This window comes from Mirounga leonina, unplaced genomic scaffold, assembly GCF_011800145.1.
Source record: "Mirounga leonina isolate KUSES-001 unplaced genomic scaffold, KU_Mleo_1.0 Mir_101664, whole genome shotgun sequence".
Classification (NCBI taxonomy): Eukaryota; Metazoa; Chordata; class Mammalia; order Carnivora; family Phocidae; genus Mirounga; species Mirounga leonina.
In genome coordinates, this window is record NW_023270175.1 from 20,502,936 (window position 1) to 20,521,544 (window position 18,609).

Sequence of the window (18,609 nt, forward strand, 5' to 3'; positions counted from 1 at the left end):
AACCAAGTGAGACGACGACTAGGGAAGTCAGTTGGGACCTCATGGGGAAGGGCCTTGCCAGGTCAATGACTTGGGACCTCACTTTTGGAATTACAGCCCTGAGCCTGCAAGTGCTCCCTCCTCCCTCCTCCAGGACCCCTGGCCTGCCTCAAGATTCAGCAAATACAGGGTTAATGCCCAGCTGCCTCTGACAACAGGTCGGAGGCTCAGTATTTTGAGTATCACCCTACCTAGAGGCAATGAGGAGCCACTGAAGGCTTTTTAGCAGAGAAAGAACAGAATCGGTGCCCTGGCAGATCGGAGGGGATGAGAGAGGTCACACCGTGGTGCGTGTTGATGTGCCTGGGAGGGGGGGATGAGCTCTGGGTAAGTCTGAGCTAGGCTGGAGGCTCCGGGAATGTGGAAGAAAGGGGAGATTTCAGAGACGTGCCAAACGGCCTGGACTTCAGGAGATGGGGGAGGGGACAGGGTCAAACGAAGGCAGCCATCAGATGGCTCTGAAATGTCAAGCTTAGAAGGTCAGGAAAATGGTGGTACAATGAACAGAAATAGGCAAGTCATGACAGCTTTTTGTTTGTTTTTTGAAGGGAAAGGTTGTGTGTGTGTGTATGTGTGTAAAGACTTTAAAATTCATTTGTTTTAAATCCATGTTTGACAGAGGGGCTGTCTTTGAGGCAGGACAGGCGTCTGGATGGAAACGTCCAGCCGGCCGCTAGAAATGTAAGCAGGAGCTGCAGCTCTTGACTTCAGAGCCGCCCCTGAAGAGCCGAGCCAGAGCCAGAGCCAGAGCCAGGAGACGGACCAGAGCCGGGGGGGGGGGGGCCCACACTCAGCGCGCGTGGCCGGAGTGCGGCCGCTACCCGAGGGGGTGGGAAGTGGTGTCACGAGCCGCCAGGACTCACGGGGACTGAGAACTGTGAGGACGACATTTGAGGTCACGGTAAGGGTATCAGTGACCCTCAGATGATGGGTTCTGTGGAATTTGGGGGGGCAGGCACCCCTAACCCATGCAGCGCCTTTGTGCAAATTTTTTTTTTAAGGTGACTCTTTCGCAGGATGTTTCACTTTCCACCATCAGGAATTTGTCATAATAAACAGATTAGAAAAAGGCATTTTAATGCCAAGTGCTGGAGACGTGTAATAAATACACCTGCACACCCATAAATGGTTCCTTTCCAGAGAGAGAAGAGGGAAGAACAGGAAGAGAGTGGGAGAGAACACAGGAGGCTTGGCAGCGACCAGAAGGAGAGAGAGAACAACCTGGGGAGGTAGTTAGGTCAAGTGGATGGTTTTCTACTGAGGACATAGCCAAGGGCCTGGGGCACTGATTCACATTAACCAAATTCACCAGATAATAGAATCGATTCTGAGGCTGCCATGTCTTAGCTCTTAGCCTTGCCCCCAAATCTGGCTGGAGAGAGGCAAGCTAATTCAAAGAAGGGGAAGGAGGAGTGAAGCCGAGGGGTTCACTTAGGAGAGGATGGGTTGAAACGTCCTCAGAAAGGAAAGATGGAAGCAGGGAACCCTGTTGGGACAGGAGAAGTGTCAGGGGGGGCTCACATTCGCTGGCTCCTGTCTTCTTGGTGTGGGAGTCAGGGCTAGGTGCGTGACTTGGGAGATGAGAGCCAACAGTTCACTCGAGGTCTGCGGTAGCCATCCTGCGGCGGGGGGGGGTGTGTGTGTGGCAAACCTACAAGGTGAGTAGAAGGCAGGCTGAGCAGCGGGCACGCACGGGCAGGAAGGGAGGCAGCCCCAGTGTCCACGGCTACACGACTACCCCCGGCCACGCCGACAGGAGGGAGATACCGGGGCGACACTAATCAAGAGGGACCCCCGGATCGGGGCAGGGTTGGATAGGCCAGTGTGCCAGTGAAGGCTGGTATTACAGCCCAGGCTCTTGGCACAAACATTCAGTTAATCCAGCCCTGCGTGGGGACTTCATATCTGGGTCCGACCCTGTCCCTTTGAACTCCCATCTTCCCCAGCACACACACCCATCGAAATCCTCCTACCCTGGATCTGCTCCAGCTCTGTGACATCTCTCCCAACTGGATTCAGCCTATACCCCATAGCCTCGGGGCAACTGAATGGTTTGTCCAAAGGGAATTAGAGAATGCTTCCCTTAAAAAAAATCCCCATCTCTGCAGCTGACCCAGAGACACACACCTTTGAAGACCTCACAGCTCCACCCCCTTCCTCCCCAAAGAAACAGAGATACAGACCCACGAGTACACACACATACATACAGAGATATTCACATATGGGATAGGGAATTCCCTGTGGAGGGAACGCAGACGGTCAGAAGCCCCACGAAAGGACTCTCCCCACGAGGCCCCTGCATCGGCCCTGGCCACAGACTTCTCAGGAGGTCCTCCCTCCATCACCCAGTCAGCCCACGACCCTGACAAGAGCATATCCCCTAGTGCTCTTGAAGGCCATGGTCTGACGCCAGGGATGCTCCAACTGGGCATGGCTTGGCCAAGGTGACACCAGGCAGAGGTCGGGGACAGGGGATCCGGTGTACTGAGATCCCACCGAAAAGTAAGGGCCCGTGTTCTGCTCCGGTCAGTCTCTGCTATCGGAAGTCCATAGAAAAAGGCTGCTCAACTTGGCCCCCGGCCCCTTCATTTATATGTCATGGGGCTCCATCTTAATAAGCGAGGTGGGGTTGAATGGGGAGAAGGAGGCTGGGGTTGGGGATCTGGTCAGCAGGCTCCCAGAGGTGGTCACACTAGGCTCAGCCATACACAGGGACCCTGAGCCTGAGGAGAGCTCAAGTTCAGCCACTGGGGTCAGCCCAACAGTGGGGCGGCTGGGAGAAGAGAAAGTCTGGTTCCCCAGAAGGCTCGGATTGTGGGAACCCCTTGAAAACACCTGGGTTGGAAGTGGCTGAAGGTGAGCCCGATCCCTCAGGAGCTCCCTCAGGGTCTCTTCGGGAACCAGCAGCCCCTCCACGGGGGCCCCAGTCACCATGCCCTGCACATACGAGGAGGGCCTCAGCGGCCCCTCCTTGACCCCAGCGGCTGCAGTGGCACCAGAAGTCCTGATGAAGGCGGCAATGACAGTCCCGGGGGGCTGAGGGCTGGGCCCGGCCGGTCCAGCCCCTGCGATGGAGGATGGCACCGGGTTGGTCGGACGGTTGGCCCCAGCCAGAAGTTGGGGGAGGCCACTGAGAATCAGCGGGGCCCCCGGTGCTGCCACCTGACTTTCTTGGAAACTGGTGCTCAGGGGGAAGGAGGCCTGCAAAGTGAAGGTGTCCTTGAAGGTCGAAGCAGGCGGAACACTCTGGAGAACGAGCTGTGTGGAAGCAGGCGTACTGGCAGGGGGCCCGCTGGTCAGCACTGTGGTCAGTGGGATCGTCTGCAGGGTCAAGGCGGAGCCCGACCCCACGGGGGCCACTCCCAGGTGGATGTTGCTGGGCACTGAAGAAGTACTGAGAAGAAACAGAAAACAGGTTTGGTCAAGGCAGGAGGCATTTCCCAGCGGGCTGGGGAGGAGGGCCCAGGAGGAGCAGAGCTGGTTGAAGGTGTTCTGTCTTTGTTGCTGGATCGCCGAACATCTACTGAGCACTTAGTACAGGTCAGGAATCTTCCAAGCAGCCCATGCACTGAGATTAATAATCTGACTTTACAGCTTGAGGAAATGGGAGCACAGAGAGGTTATGTAACTTGCCCCAGACCACACAGCTAGTCGCGGGGACCCACATCTAGGCCTTCTGACCCCAGAGCTCCTGTCCCTCACCACGCCGCTCCAGCGCCTTCCTGCCTCAGAAGGGCACCTTGCCCCTGCCAGCCTAGCGGGCACCACGTACACAGAACTCAAAGCCCAACCTTCTCAGGGAAAATGTGGAGACACTTAGCATGGACAGGAAGCAGCGAGAGCTTTCCAGGGGGAACTGGAGGGCCCGAGGGAAGCAGAACGGGCATCTCTGTCACGTTCTCCGTTGCCTCTTTTCTGGAGTGGAGGCGGCTTGGGGAGATGGGCCCGATGTGGAGGTCGCTGGTGGCTGCTGGGGGAGCACTCTGAGATAACGGGAACAGCCCCAGCGGGTGACAGACGCCTCCCAGGGCAGAGGGGCTGGCTTGGCCACCACTGTGGTGTGCAACCGTGGGCAAGTCACTTTTCCTCTCTTGACCAACAAGCGCCCCGCTGGCTTCCCAGGGATCCTGTGAGGTTCCCGTGAGACTGGAGACACCACAGAACTCGGCAAGAGGCTGACCACGTCCACCCCCCCCCCCCCCCCCCCCCCCCCCCCCCCCCCCCCCCCCCCCCCCGCCATGAGGCACTACGGGAGGGTGTCTAATGGCTCCGGGGCCCTTACCTCACGGCTCTGGTGAGTTTGGCCTGGCTCTCTGGCAGGGAGGTAGTGGGGATCTCCTCATCTACAGACAGTCCCAGTTCCAGATTTGCAGATGGCTGTAAGCCAACGTTCTGAACCTTTGGCTTCTCCCAGGAAGGGCCTCCCTTGCCCTGGGGAGCAGCTCTGGCCGAGACCCTGGAACTGGCTCGGCGGGTGGTGCCGGTGGTGGAGGTGGAGGGCGTGGAGGCCTGAGGGGAGGCCGCCGTGACTTCACTTCTCTCCTCGTCATCTTCAATCACCACCAGGTCCTTGGGCATCTCCTTAAACTGGTACACCAGCCTCTGCCCTTCCACTTTGGCCAGGATGCCTCTTTGGTAGTAATATCTGGGGGACAAGGGGCAGGGAGTGGGGAGTTAGGCAGGGACACACCGCCCTCCGGGGCAGGGCGGGCAGGCGGCGGAGGCCGGCCGGACAGCCAGATGGGAGCCCCGCGTCAAGGAAGGGGTGAGGACAACTCTTGGACTTGGAAGGCTTTTATGAAATTTCTGAGCGCTCCCCCTGAGGACACAAAGGGCCATGAAAAGGGGTTTCAAAGGCTAGCCCCACCCTGCATTGGGGCGAAGGACAAGGGGGGAATGAAGGATAGGAGGGGATGGCTGGTGGGGAGCTCAGCTGTCCCCCAGCCTGCAAGACTGATGATGGCTAACTCAGGCCTGTCTCCCGAGGTCTCTGGCCAGCAGAATGCCCTTCGTGGGGATGGGAGGCCCCCAAAGGCTTTTGTGCTACAAAAAGAGAAAAAGCGAGGATAGAACTGTAAGAGGGCGGGGAGTGTGCCCCCCAGAAGGGGCCTGGGGATGGGCTTAGGGGCAAGCAGATGGGAGCGTCAGCAGACTCTAAAGCAGGAGGGACGTCTCAGAGCTTCGGAAAGCCCCCAGGGCAGGGACTCGGGGCCCCAGCAGCTCCTACCTCAGTGCCCGCCCCATCGTCTCATAGTTCATGTCAGGCTTGTTTTTCTGCTTCCCCCACAGCTTGGACACAGCTTTGGAGTCCACCAGCTTGAAGATGCCCTTCTCTCGCTGGGTCCACTTGATGTACTTCGGGCAGGTGTTCCTGTCCTGCAGAAGCGCGAGGAGGAACTCCCACAGGTAGATGGTGCTGCCTGCAGAGGGCCAACTGGTGAGGAGCCGCCCGGGCACCCCGACCCCCTTCCCACCTGGCCTGACTCCCAGCCCTACCTTTGCCGTCCTTCGATTTCTTCCGTATGGGGATGCTGGGGTCAGTGACCGGTGAGGTACTGCGGGTGCCCTTTGTCTTCCGGACTGGGAGGGGAAGGGGGGGCAGCAGGATGAGGCTGAGACCACACGGAGGGCTGCAGGGCAGGCTCCCGAGTGGGGTGCCACGTCAAGAACCAGGCCACCGGGGCCAGAGGCCCAGGACTGCTCTCCACAACCGCGGCCCTCAGGCTCCCGCGCCCGCCCAGTGGCCCGCCCTCACGCTCAGGCCCCAGAGGTAGACCAGAACTCTACTGCCCACGCGGCCAATGAGCATAGTGCTGACAAATGAGTCACCTTTCGAAGAACCCAACCCGCCGAGCCTGATTTTGGAAATGAGAAGGCGGCCTCAAGGTGCGGCTGTTGTCCAGGTGAGGGTGAGACTGGGGTTTTGGTCGCCACAGCGACAAGGCAGTATTAAGCAGTCCTTGCCTGAGTAAATCAATAACATCAGGGCTTGGGAAAGCCCAAAGTCCTCTCGCGCAAATAGCCCAAGCTCCACAAGGTCTGAGGAGGAAGATAAGCACATAGCATGAGGCGTCTTTTATAGGCAGAGGGCCCCAGAGGGCCAGGGACTGGCCAGGGGGCCAAGCCTGGTGTCCGGACACCTAGACTAGGATTCAACCCATTTGGGACCGTCGGTATTTCTGCACGAGTTTACCTATCTGCTGGGCTGACCGGAGCGGCGTGGGAAATGTCAGGCTTTGGGCAGGCCAAGCTGTACAGAAGGGAGGACTTTTCATCCATCCCCTGTCACACCAAAGAGCTGTCCTCTGAATGTGTCTATGAGCCTTGACCCACTCACCCCTGATAGGCTCCCTGACCCGCCCCCCTCCTACCACACCCCCCTGAAGACAGACAGACACACACGCACACACGTGCACACACACATTTTCCCTCTCTCTCTCTTACTTCTCTTCTTTGATTTTCCAGTCTTCTTGGCACTTTCCTCTCTGGGGACCTTCTCCTCTAGACAATGCCCCTCCTGGTCATCAGTGTCACCCGCCTGGTTCAAGGCATCAGGCTCAGAGACGGGAAACAGGTAGTTGGGCAGAGTGGCAGCCGGAGCAGGGTCTGAGTCTGGAAGCATTTCGGAGGTGCTGACTGCAAGGAGAAAGGCCTGAGGTGCCTGAGCTGCCTGAGGCCCAGGGCAGGCCGGGAGTGTGGTCTCCCGGCACTTAAGAGAATGGTGGGCTCCTGGGGAGGGCGGAGGAGCCGCTCCCCACGGCCCCAGATGCAGGATACACCTGAAAATGCCTCATGTGTCTCACACCACGAGGACAGGAAACATCTGCAGGGCTGTGGGCATGAGCTGGTCCCAATCACGGCTGCCACATTTACAGCCCCCTGCCGGCAGTGGGGAAGTTCCAGGCAACACCCAGGGTAAAGGGCCACCTTGATTTCGTCATTCACTTGTTTTACAACTGGAAGGCGCCTTAGATATCATTTAGCCCAATTCCTCTGCTTTCTTGATAAGGAAACTGAGATCCAGAGATGGCAGGGCATGTGTCCAAGGTCACACAGCAAGTGGTTGCCTGGTACGTGTAGGCATTCAGTAAGTATTTGCTGAAGCCTGAGTGCACATTAGTGACAGGGTCAGGAACAGAAGTGCTGGCACTCTTAACTGGCAGCTTCGGGCTTTTTCCCCCTGCGGGATCCCCAGGCTGTCCTCGGGAAGGGGCAGTTAGGACCAGAAGCCCTCCTGTCCACGACTTGGGCAAAGGCCTGGGGGTGGGGTGGGGCAGGAGCCCACGTGGGGGGCCTTCTGGGAAGGTGGGGAGCCAAGCTCCAAGCCTGGCACATTTCTAAATAAGCCACACCCTGCATAGTCTTTCTGGGGGCCCCAGCAAGAGAGCAGAGGGGACCGAAAAGTCACCCTGGCCAATAGTAGTCAGCCTTCAGCCTTAAAAAGGAAGGAATTTCTGACATATGCTACAACATGGACAGACCTTGACGTCATTATGTTAAATGAAATAAGCCAGTCCCCAAAGATCACTACGGTGTGACTCCACTCCTGTGAGGCCCCTAGGGTAGTCCCATTCATAGTGACAGAGAGTAGAGTGGTGGCTGCCAGGGGCTGAGGGTAGGGGAGAATAGGGAGTTAGTGTTTAATGGGCACAGAGTTTCAGTTTTGCAAGATGGAAGGTTCTGGAGACGGATGGTGGTGATGGCTGCCCAACAGTACTTAATACCACTGAACTGGACACTGAAAAATGGTGAAGGTAGTCAATTTTATGTTATGTGTATTTTACCACAATTTAAAAATTGGAAAAGGAAAGTCCCCCTGGCCACCTTTTCCCTGTCTACACTGCCCCTCTGCCCCCCGCCATTCCCGCCCCAGCTCAAGAGCACGTTTACCCGGCTGCAGCGGCTGTGGGCACGCATATCTGCGTGCACACGTGCCTGCGAATCCAGTACATGGACGTGGTATTTTTAAATGGCATTTTTTGTTGCCTCGAGTTAAGGCACCAGGGTTCACACTTACAGATCTGCTTCTCATCCAGGATGTCGTTAGGAGACTCGACATTGAGCAAGACTTCAGTGGTTGACATGGTTTGTGAGGTTGCTTCATTGTCATCTGGTTCCAGGTTCCATGGTGTGGGGAGCAGGGGGCAGAAAAAAAAGTTCCTTCAGGGCTCAGGGCAGGGGTAGAGCTCTCATGGGGCCAGCCCAGAGAACAGTGCTAAGAAGCCAAGGGACCCGGAAGGGGCTAGCGTGCCACCTACTGACACTCTCCACCTTTTCTCTCCACTCACCCCAGCTGGTCTCCCCTTCACTCTGCCTCGTCCCACTGCATCTTGAAAGACCACAGATCCATTTGGATGGTTTCCTCCTCTATGAAGTGACTACCTTTTGTTTGTCCTAACCACGCTATCTAATCTCCCACTCCTGTGGGCCTTGCCCTTGCTACGTGGGGTCACAGAAAGCCACTGCGGGCTGCTATGTTCCCTGATGGCAGTACCCCTTTTTCTTCCACACGCCCCTGCCTGGGAAGGAAACAAACCTGCAAGCAGAATACTGCCCTCCAGAATCTGATCCTGTGTCATGCACAAGGTCCCATCCGTTATGATGCCATTGTGAACGTCGTCCAGCTCCAGTCCTGAGTACAGATGCAGTAGCTCGGGGTAGGGTACCTGCTCCACGATCACAGCTGGGAACACCGAGGGGTCCTCCAGCTGTGCACAAGACAGGGGTCCGGTTTAAGGCTCACCTGCCTCTTCCAGGAAGCCCTCCCTACCAGAATCTGGCCCTTCTTGCAAGTTCTAATTCTTGCAGCCCCCAGGGCTTGTCCTTTGTCTGGAATGACACTGCTCTGGGTCCAACCTCACTAGGTGATGCTTTGGGTGGATTCTTTTTTTTTTTTCTTTTAAAGATTTTTTATTTACCCGACAGAGAGAGACACAGCGAGAGAGGGAACACGAGCAGGGGGAGTGGGAGAGGGAGAAGCAGGCTTCCCAGCTGATCAGGGAGCCTGATGTGGGGCTCGATCCCAGGACCCTGGGATCACGACCTGAGCCGAAGGCAGACGCTTAACCGACTGAGCCACCCAGGTGCCCTGCAACTCTTTTTAAAAATTACGTATATAAGGAATTATACCAGAATGTTCATAATAATTATACTTTGATTGTGGGACTTTGGGTGACTTTTTTCCCTTTCTTCCCAGTCTTCTGTATTTTCCAAATTTTCTTTCATGGGGTTGTTAATTCTTTTTTCATGAAAAAAGAATGAGAATGTTCAGTTCCGCCTAACGTTCCTGAAGGATGCAGAAAAAAAAAACTGCTAAAACGCCATTGGGTTTGGCCACTGGGCAGTCACCCGGGCTAGAGCACTTTTAGGGGACTGCTGGGGTCCCAAGGCACATTACAGCGGATCTCAGAGAGGACGGACTGAGGCAGGCGGTCAGATGTAGTGATGAAGACTACAGAGTTGAGAGCTGTCTGTCCAATATGGTACCCACTAGGCATGGGTGGCTGTTTAACTGTAAAACTTTTCCAAGATACAAAGTCCAGTCCTTCAGTCACATTAGCCACAGTTCAAGTGCTTCATAGCCTCTTGTGACTAGTGGCCCTGTACTGGACAGGGCAATTACGTAACACTTCTAGTAGCTCAGAAAATTCCATTGGATTGTCCTGATCTAGAGCTAGACAACCTGGCTTTGAAACCAAGCTCTGCTACTTAGTAGCAGTGGGACCTTGGGCAAGCCACCTAATCTTGCCGTGCATCGGTTTCCTCATTTATAAAATTGGGGTGGCCATATTAAACAACACCATAGGGTTGTGTAAACAGATCAATGCACATAAAGCGCATAGAACAGGACTGGTGTAGAGTCGGCTCTCATCGAGTGTTTTAGGTATCAGGGACTTCTAGGAGACTAGTAATGCTTTTATTTCTTAATCTGGGTGGTGAGTTCATGGGTGTTCATTTTGTAATTATTCATATATATATATATGATTTATATACTCTTTTGTATTAATGATACATTTTTCAATAAAAGTGGTTTCCTGAAAGGGAGAGAAAGGAGGTAAGAATGTAAGCACAGAGGGTGGAGACCATACTGATGAACAGAAAGGAGTTAAGAAGGTGGTGGTTTGGGCGCCTGGGTGGCTCAGTCGGTTAAGCGACTGCCTTCGGCTCAGGTCATGATCCAGGAGTCCCAGGATCGAGTCCCACGTCGGGATCCCTGCTCAGCAGGGAGTCTGCTTCTCCCTCTGACCCTCCTCCCTCTCGTGCTGTCTCTCGTTCTCTCTCGCAAATAAATAAATAAATAAAATCTTTTAAAAAAAAAAAGGTGGTGGTTTTTTGAAGGAGGTGGGTAGAAGGGAGAGAAGACCTGAAGATGTTCTAGGTTGAGGAGAAAGGTCTGGAAGGTCTGAAGGATTTAAGAGAGAGACATTGGAGGTGACCAGTGGTTTGAGGTCTTGGAAGCAGGAGAGAAGAGTTAATAAGTACGGGGAGGAGATACCGCTGGAAGGAAAAGGGACACTTCTTTGTCCCGGGTCAGCGGGAAGGAAACAGGAACAGTGATGTTATCAGTAGAAGGGAGAAGGGAGGGAAACAGAGGGTGTCCTTGGCTTCTCTGTGAATTGGAGCAGAAGCTGTCTGCTGAGGGCGGAGGGGCAGGTGTGGGATTGGGAGGGAAGAACAGCTTCCATGAAGAACAGTTAACAGTTGCTGAGCAGATCAGAAACAGGCAAAAAATGACTAGTAGTATCGAGAACCCAGGTATGGTTAGATTTTTCTTCCCTTCTCTTCCCATGGTGCCTTCCACCAGGCGAGGCACACCACAGATGTTGGGTAAGACTGAGCAACTTGAGGTTAAGACCCCACGGGACAGAAAGTACAATGTGCTCAGAGCCCACTAGGGGGCAGCCCTGGGTAGGCCGCTAGAGGTCGGACGAAGTTTTCTGTCCTCACAAGGATTCAGCACAGAGAGCATCAGTATTCGGCTGGGGTGCCCTTAGAAATAATCCAACTGGATCTCCTCTTGGTGAAGAGGGGAAGATGGCAGCCAGATAGGGTAGGGGACAGGACTTGCCCAAGTGACACTGTGGCCAAACTGGCATCGGAAACCAGGACTCCTGACTCTTAATCTTCTGTTCCTTCTACCATTCCTGGCTGCCTCTTCTCCAGTTTGTGGAAGGAGAGGAGTGGAGGGCAGCGATGGGTGTGCCGAGACACCATCCAAAGGGTACGGCCAAGTGCATGGAAAACGTGCTCTCTCAGCCCCAGTTCAGAGCAAGACACGGAGCGGTAGGGACCTAAGTGCTGAAATTCTGTCCACTTTTTCACCTTTCCCTCACCAGAGAACCCCATTTCCAGATCTGAATCCTCAGATCGAGGCTGAAAAGTTGGTTCTGGAAGGGCCCGTCAACCAGGCTAGAGATGGGAGTCTGAAGGGGCCAGGGACTGGTCTGTGCCCTGTGGGGCCGGCAGGCAGAGCTCACTCTTGCTATGTGGTTGTCCTGGCAGCTTTCTCACTGTGATACTGCAGGTGAAGGGAAGGGGACAGACATGCACATGAGGGTCCATGGGCACCTGTGCATCCGGCCCCCACTGCTGATCGACTGACAGCCCAGCTGCTGTGTTTCATAGCCGCACGGCTGGCTGGGTGACGGTGCATGGCCCGTGACTGCACACGGAATGACCGCCCAAGGACTAGTGACTGGCCGCACGAGTGACGAGCAGGCGCACAGTCTGGCTGGCAGGCAGGCCCGGTGGCCTGGACCTAGTAGGGGCTTGATCTATATTTGCCGACTGGCTAGTCGGGGGTTCCGGCTGGCTTGCTGTCTGCCGGCCTGTGTCTATCTGATCGTCCGCCTGGCCGACCGGGCTCTGTTCTCTGGGGCCATACCTGGTGGATATCATCCATCCCGTTGCTTGCAAACTCAAAGATCAGGTCACTGGGCTGCAAGGTAATAGCCATGCTGTCTCCTCAGAGAGCTGACAGCAGGATTCGCAGGGCCCTCTGGAGCTGCGGGGGTGTTTTTGATGAAGAGATGCTCTTCAGGTACTTGGAGCTTAGAGCCTACACCCCGAGCCACAGTAAAATAGGGGGTATAGAGAGCTGGAGTAGGTGGTGGCCTATGCCAGGTTCAAGGCTGCATGCTGGGCCGGGCCAACCACGGGGGTGACCTAGGGAGAAGGGAGAGACAGGGGCAATGAGTAAGTCACCTTCCTTGAGCTTTGTTCCCAGGACGCTAGCCAACAGCAGGGACCCTGCCACCAGGGCCAGACTGCCAAAAGGGGAGGATGATAGGAGAAGGAAGGGGAAGAAGAAAGGAGGCAGGTTAAAAAAAAAAAAAAAAAAGAAGGAAAAAGAGGAAGTTAGTTAACAGTTGCGTCCAGTGGGAAGTGGCCGAGCCTCAGTGTCAGTCTGTCAGCAGCGTCTGCACCTGAGCCGGCCACGAAGACACACAGCCTCCCTCCGTTCTCTCCTGCCTCCTCTGGAGGTGACAGATCGAGGGACTCTGGGCTCTCTCCACCCTGAAGATTAATCTCCAGGGTGTGGCCACAGGGGAAATCAGGGCACCCCATCCGTCCTTATAGATGGGACAGCAGCATGAAGAATCCTTAAAATTCCCTTGGCTCAGAAAGAATCTTGTGTGAGAGGGTGTGGGTTAGAGACACATGGCGGTACCAGGTGCTCTTCCAGGCTCTGCCTGGCTCAGTCTACCTTGGACGTGGAGGCCACTCAGCTCTGAAGGGCAGAGTCTACGGAGGAAGAAACGTCTCAGCGTGGGGGGTTGTGCGGTCAGGGCCAGTGCAGGTCTGACCCTGCTCCTGGGGAGGGGACTCTGGGAACTGGCCACGTCCCCAGAGAGCCCCGAGACAGAGGGCCAGGTGGGCCACAGGCCCTGCGCACTTATCGCGGCCCCGCCCCCCCCGCCCCCCCCGCCGCCACCCGCTGCCTTGTGTGGGTTCGAGCTCTTGCTGCAGCTTTGCTTTCAGTTTCAAGACTGAACTGTCACCCTGGGAACTTGAGAGGAGAGCCCCAGCTCAGGGAGGGGCCCACAGAACCTTCCCCATCCTCCAGGGCTGGCTCAGCCCCCCCCCCCCCTTTTCCAGGACCCCTGTCTTCTGCAGCCCACACGTCTCTCCTCTCCCCAGTGCCTCCGGTGCCGACAGCATGCCCCTCAGACCCCCGCTCGGCACCCGGGCCTCCAGTGGTCTGCTGTGGTGGCCCGCGTGCCGACCCCCCGAAGCCTAGCTCCCACTCCCACGGCCCCCCTGCCAGCCCGCTCTGCGCCTCTCCTCCCAAACGCTTGGGCTTTGCCACTTGCGGGCACCTCGGCTTTGGCCCGTAGGGTTGTTTTTAATGGTACGCTCGTGTGTGCGGACATGGGGTGGGTCTACGAACAGCCCGGTTCAACCACGAACGCCTGAAGAACTGGGTCCACGCACCACAGCAGGAGCGACACACCTGCTCTCCAGGTTTGGCAGTGCCAGGGTGGCAAAGCCTTCTCCTGGCCCCGAAAGAAATGAGGAACTTCAGAGAGGGGCAAAGGGGAGGAAAGGGAGGAGGACCATGGGTGACCTCTCTGATGACCGCTCTCCCCCACAGGAGACACCCAGGCCTCTCCCACTTCCTTTCCGTTAGCCCACAGGGCTGGCTCCGCCCGCTCCCCACCCCCACCCCCACCCCCCGCACCTTTCCACCCCCGCCCCCCAACACAAAACTTCAAGAAGTCGCTCCACTCAACCTGTCAGGTCTGAGTTTCCTTTGGGTGAAGGAGACAGCCCCGCTAGGACGAAGAGGAGGCCCAGGGGAAAACACGGTCTGGCCTGGGTTCCACCCCTCCCACCCCACCCTACCCCCACCCGGCCCCGCCTGTGACCCAGTCTCCTGTGGCCCGCCTGCGAAGCCTCCCAGGGCCATTTATGCTTGGAAGGTCTGTCTCCTCTAGCCAAAGCGCCCCAAGGCCCGCATTCCGCAGCTCCCCGCCCTGCCTCCGGCCGGCTGTCTGCCCCCAGGAAGCATTCTCATACTAATCAAATGAAAGGGATCACTTTCACCTAATCCCACTTTGTCTAAACACGAAACTCCGGTGTCTGCCCCCGCTCCCCTCAACGAGGTCATTCCGCTGCAGCCCTTCCCTCCAGGTTTGCTCATCTCTGGCTTCTCTTCCCAGATCAGCACTTGATGTTTGCGTGTTCACTGGTGCTCTCTGCGTGTGGACCTTCCGTGCACCTTCCTGACCTCCCCCATTAGGCGGTGGCTTCCTGGAGGGCTGGGACATCAGTGGTCATCAGTGAAACGTTAGCACCTTGCACGGTGCTTCGCATGTAGCACAGACTCGATTTATGTTTGCAGAACAAACACATGAATGAACTAATGAATGAATGAACGAACGAATGCATGAATGATACTGGTCAGTCAGTACCAGTGAGGTGTATTTTCTGGGCAAGAAGTATATCCATGTGGGGCGCCTGCGTGGCTCAGTCAGTTAAGCACCTGACTCTTGATTTCGGCTCAGGTCACTATCTCAGGACTGCGAGATAGAGCCCCGCAGGGCGGGCTCCGTGCTCAGCAGGGAGTCTGCTTAAGAGTCTCTCTCCCTCTCCCGCCTCTCTAAAAAATATATATCCACGTGTACATTGGTTGTGGGGTGGGTGTTGTGCACCCAGGCTTATGAGAGAGAGAGAAATGTGTGCTGTGTGTGTGTTACATCTGTACAGTTTTGCACTGTAATCGACGATGGGGGTTCTCACTGCGGGTGTGCGAACACACCACGGATTTACTTGTGTGCAGGCTGTGCTCATGTGCCCCAAGCGTGGGGATGTGTGCACGAGGGCCTCTGTGTGTCGGAGGGCTGCCCGGGCCGGGCCAGCAGCGCCACAGGCTCCGTCCTGGGCTCCTCCTCCTTCACGCCTGCCTTCGTGGGAAGAAGAAGGACAAAGCGGAGCTAGCGCCGGCTCCAGCGGGGCCGCGGCGAGGGGGCTGGGACGGGCTGCCACCGCTGCTGCCCCCTACCCCGGCCACCGAAAAGCCAAAGTCCTGTGCTTCCCGGGAAGGAACGGCGCCGGCCGCAGTATATGGAGGTGGTGGGGGAGGGAAGGCCGCCCGCGCACGGTGCTGGACGGAAACCTGGGCCATCGATGCAGAGGGCTTTGAAAGAAGAGACTAATCCAACTGCATTCTTTCGGTGTCCACATGTCTAAGTACCTAAATTCAGGGCCTGGTTGGTGCAGGTTCTGCTGACCCAGGGCCGGGGGCACTGCGAGGGTGCTGCACACGGGACCCAAGGCTGAGCCCGGTGTCCTGTTCTGTCCCAGTGCCAGCCTCCAGCTGGGGTTGGGGTGAGGGGGGAAGTAGCTGTCCTAGGTTTGTTGGCCAAGGCTAAGAAAACTCCCATCCCAGCCCCACCATGGAACCTTCCAGTCCAGAAAGCTTTGCCCCTCCCCCCTCAGATGTTTGAGGATTTGAAAGTGAGAGGTGGGGAGACGCTCATTTGCATGTCACTCACTCTCCCCGGCAGAGGAGCGAACCACCCCCTCCCAGGTCCCTCAAAATAACCTCCCTCTCCCAGGAACCTGAAACCCAAAAAACCACCACCACAGAAGGCCCGCCCTGCTGGAGGCCAGAGAGGCCCACACCAGGGGCGCTCCTCCCTGGTGTCCTTACAGACACACTGAGACACAGCTTCGGTGGCCTAGAGCCCCCGACACTGCCTCGACGGTGAGCGGGGCGCTAGGTGGGTACACACAGACACTTGGCTCAGTGACAGACGTGCCTGGGAAGGCCCCCACCCGCCCCATCACTGTACAGATCACAGCTGGCTCCAGTCGGAGTCGGCTCCCAGGGTGGCAAGAGCTCCACTCCTTTCACTCCCCTGGAGGCCACGGCAGGATCCCTAGCTCCCAGGGCCTGTCCTACTTGCACTGAAAGCACGGCGTCTGGAGAGCAGATGGCCCCGGACACCGTGTGTGAGCGAATGTGTGCCACAGGGGGGAGCAAGCAAGCGACGGCGCCTACATCCCCAGCCTGCAAACGCACACCTCGGGCTCGCTGTGGTTCTGACTGCATTTCAAAACCAAAAGAGCAAAATAGAAGTGGTTTGGGCCACTCTCTGCGTCATCACAGTCGGGCCCCCTTCAAGACCCTTTCTGGGGCTGTCACTGGAGCACGTCAAGCGGTGTCCAGCACCCACCCACTGGGCCTCCTCTGCATACAGGAAGCAGCCCCTATGTGGAAGCCGCATCCACAGTCTCCGTGGAGCGAGTTTAAATCTACGCCCGTTCAGGGACGCCTGGGTGGCTCAGTCAGTTAAGCGTCTGCCTTCAGCTCAGGTCATGATCCCAGGGTCCTGGGATCGAGTCCCGCATCGGGCTCCCTGCTCCGCGGGGAGCCTGCTTCTCCCTCTGCCTCTGCCTCTCTCTCTCTCATGAATAAAAAAAAAAAAAAAAAAATCTTAAAAAAAAAAAAATCTACGCCCGTTCAGCTGAGCCAATGGCTCTCACAGAACTGCTAGTAACACCCGTGGCAATCTCACGCACGCCAGGAAACATGGGGGCCGGATGGTCAGCCAGGCCACAAAGCAGAGTTCTCCTTCTCCAGTTCCTCATCCTCTCGGAGCCAGCCCTCACTCCTGAAATACCCAGGCCTCCATGAAACCTTTCTGGAATTCTCTGGAAAGGAAGTGACAATTTCCTTCATGCCATTTCCCACTCTCTCACCGCCCCTCCCCCACAACCACAAACAAAATGGAAACTACCCCAGGAACAGCTGTACCCTCTACTTAAAAACAGCCCCTCCTCTGGCTAATAGTCATCCAGAGGCCGATTTGCATGCTGCCCCACGTGACCAGCAGTGTGTATTTAAGAGCCGGAGGGCCAGACCCCGGGGTCCAGTCTGTAGCCATGGACGGAGCAGAAGTAATCCGTCCGTCGGCCTCTCCCACAGCCTTGACCCCGACCAGCGAGCAGAGCCCTCCTCCTGGAGCAGATGCCCAGCCAAGGGGCCCAGCCACAACTATTTTGTCAGCTCCTTCTCCTCTATTCCTTTCTTTTCACCACCCCCTCCATTCGAGAAGAAATCAGGAAGAGGGAGGAAAAAAATAAAGGTTTTGCAAGCTCTGTTGGTCGGGGTTTCTCTTTGCTTATTTACAAGAAACCCAGTTTCCTTCCTTGGCCCTGGGTCACTGCCTGCTTCCAGTGTAGGGCTTGTCACAACTCCGATGGTGAGGGAGGCGGGAGCTCATCTCCAACTGCCCTTGTCCTTTCGTGCTCCAGTCTGGCCTCTATCTTCCCAGGCCCTGAGCTGTCCCAGTGGAGGGGGTGATTAGGGCTGCAGGAGGTGGCAGGTCCCCGCCCCCCTTTCTCCAGGAGACCCGTAAGCTTGTCCCACGGTGTGCACTGCCCAGCTTGCAGGGAGGAGGAAGGAAGCCCTCTCCTGGCTCTATCCCAACCAGCTGTGAGACCCTGGAAAAGTCAGCCCTCTTTCTGGGCTGTGGTTTCTGTCATCCTTACAGTGGGGGAGGGCTGAGGGTTAAGCCAGCTTTAGCAGATGCTCACTGGGGAGTCTCGGGTGAATGAAGATGGTGGTGGGAAAGCACTTTGGAAATTAAAAATCACTCATCCATAAGATGAGTTTCAGGTGACCTCCCAGAGAGCAAAGGGGGCTTGGGGCCCCGTGAAGCCCCCGGAAGTCCCCCTTTGGCTCCAGAACATAGACGGGGTGGGGCTGGAGGCTTCCAGTTGTTGGTTTTGAAGGGGCTGGCTCCTGGCGGGGGCTGGGGGGCCCCCCGCGGAGAGGGGCAGGCCGCTTTGGTTGGAGAGGTGCTCCCAGTCCTCATCACCTTCACCCCGCCCCAGCCCTTGGGGTTGTGGTTATGTGGCAAGAAGAGCTCTACAGAAGCCCCAATAGGGGAGGATGGTCGGGGAGGGGGGAAGGGTTACCGACAAAGTGAACCTATTTCCCCAGCCGCCCTGACTCCCAGGGGCCTTGCCTGAGAAAGCCAAAAGAGCACCCCCTGGAGGTGCCTGTGGCCACCACATCCTCATCTCTACCGCTCCAGGGACCTGCTGAGAGAGTCACTAAGCCCTTCTGGGAAGTGGAGGACAGGCCAATGACAAGGAGAACACACTACAGGAAAGAAGGCAAAGCCTAGTCCAGAGCAGCTACTGAACCCCAGTATGGTGGGTTGCCAGCTACAGCTTAGGAGGGGACCCCAGAAGTCCCTGCAGATCATAAGGGCATGATCCTCCCCAAGAGAAGATCCAGCTTTGCCTTGGGGTTTGGCCAGGTCACCTTCTTCCTCTGTGAAATGGGGACATCCTCCTTAGTTCAAAGGGTTGTCACAAAAGGCCAGTGAGTTAATGTAGGTGAAAACTCTCTGTTACGTCCCAAACATGTTTTTCAATTTCCTGGTCTGATTTGTGTCCTTTTGACTATAGTCACTCGTCCAATGTTCAGCATATCTTTACCTGGATGGACAGGAAGATAGGGACATGGAGAAGAAGGTGAGGGAGGACATAACCAACAACCAGAAACCTCCTGGGACAGAGAGGAAACCAGCTTGGCTATGGGGGACAGGGATT

The 18,609-nt window shown here is 56.5% G+C and overlaps 1 protein-coding gene across 4 annotated transcripts in view; it reads right to left on the bottom strand.

Annotated features, from left to right (window-relative positions):
* Nucleotides 1–2,575: 2,575 nt before the first annotated feature.
* Nucleotides 2,576–18,609, bottom strand: part of ELF4 (E74 like ETS transcription factor 4) — a 43,446-nt gene continuing 27,412 nt past the window's right edge. For 3 of the 4 annotated variants that reach the window (XM_035008544.1, XM_035008525.1, XM_035008534.1), the window contains exons 2-9: nt 11,924–12,204; nt 8,576–8,747; nt 8,057–8,149; nt 6,484–6,675; nt 5,536–5,619; nt 5,267–5,459; nt 4,322–4,684; nt 2,576–3,433 (exon numbers count right to left, since the gene is read on the bottom strand). In XM_035008544.1, the coding sequence (XP_034864435.1) occupies nt 2,629–3,433; nt 4,322–4,684; nt 5,267–5,459; nt 5,536–5,619; nt 6,484–6,675; nt 8,057–8,149; nt 8,576–8,747; nt 11,924–11,995 (1,974 nt within the window). In that variant the 5' untranslated portion in view covers nt 11,996–12,204 and the 3' untranslated portion in view covers nt 2,576–2,628. The remainder of the gene's footprint in view (nt 3,434–4,321; nt 4,685–5,266; nt 5,460–5,535; nt 5,620–6,483; nt 6,676–8,056; nt 8,150–8,575; nt 8,748–11,923; nt 12,205–18,609) is intronic. The other variant, XM_035008551.1, reaches the window with a different exon arrangement.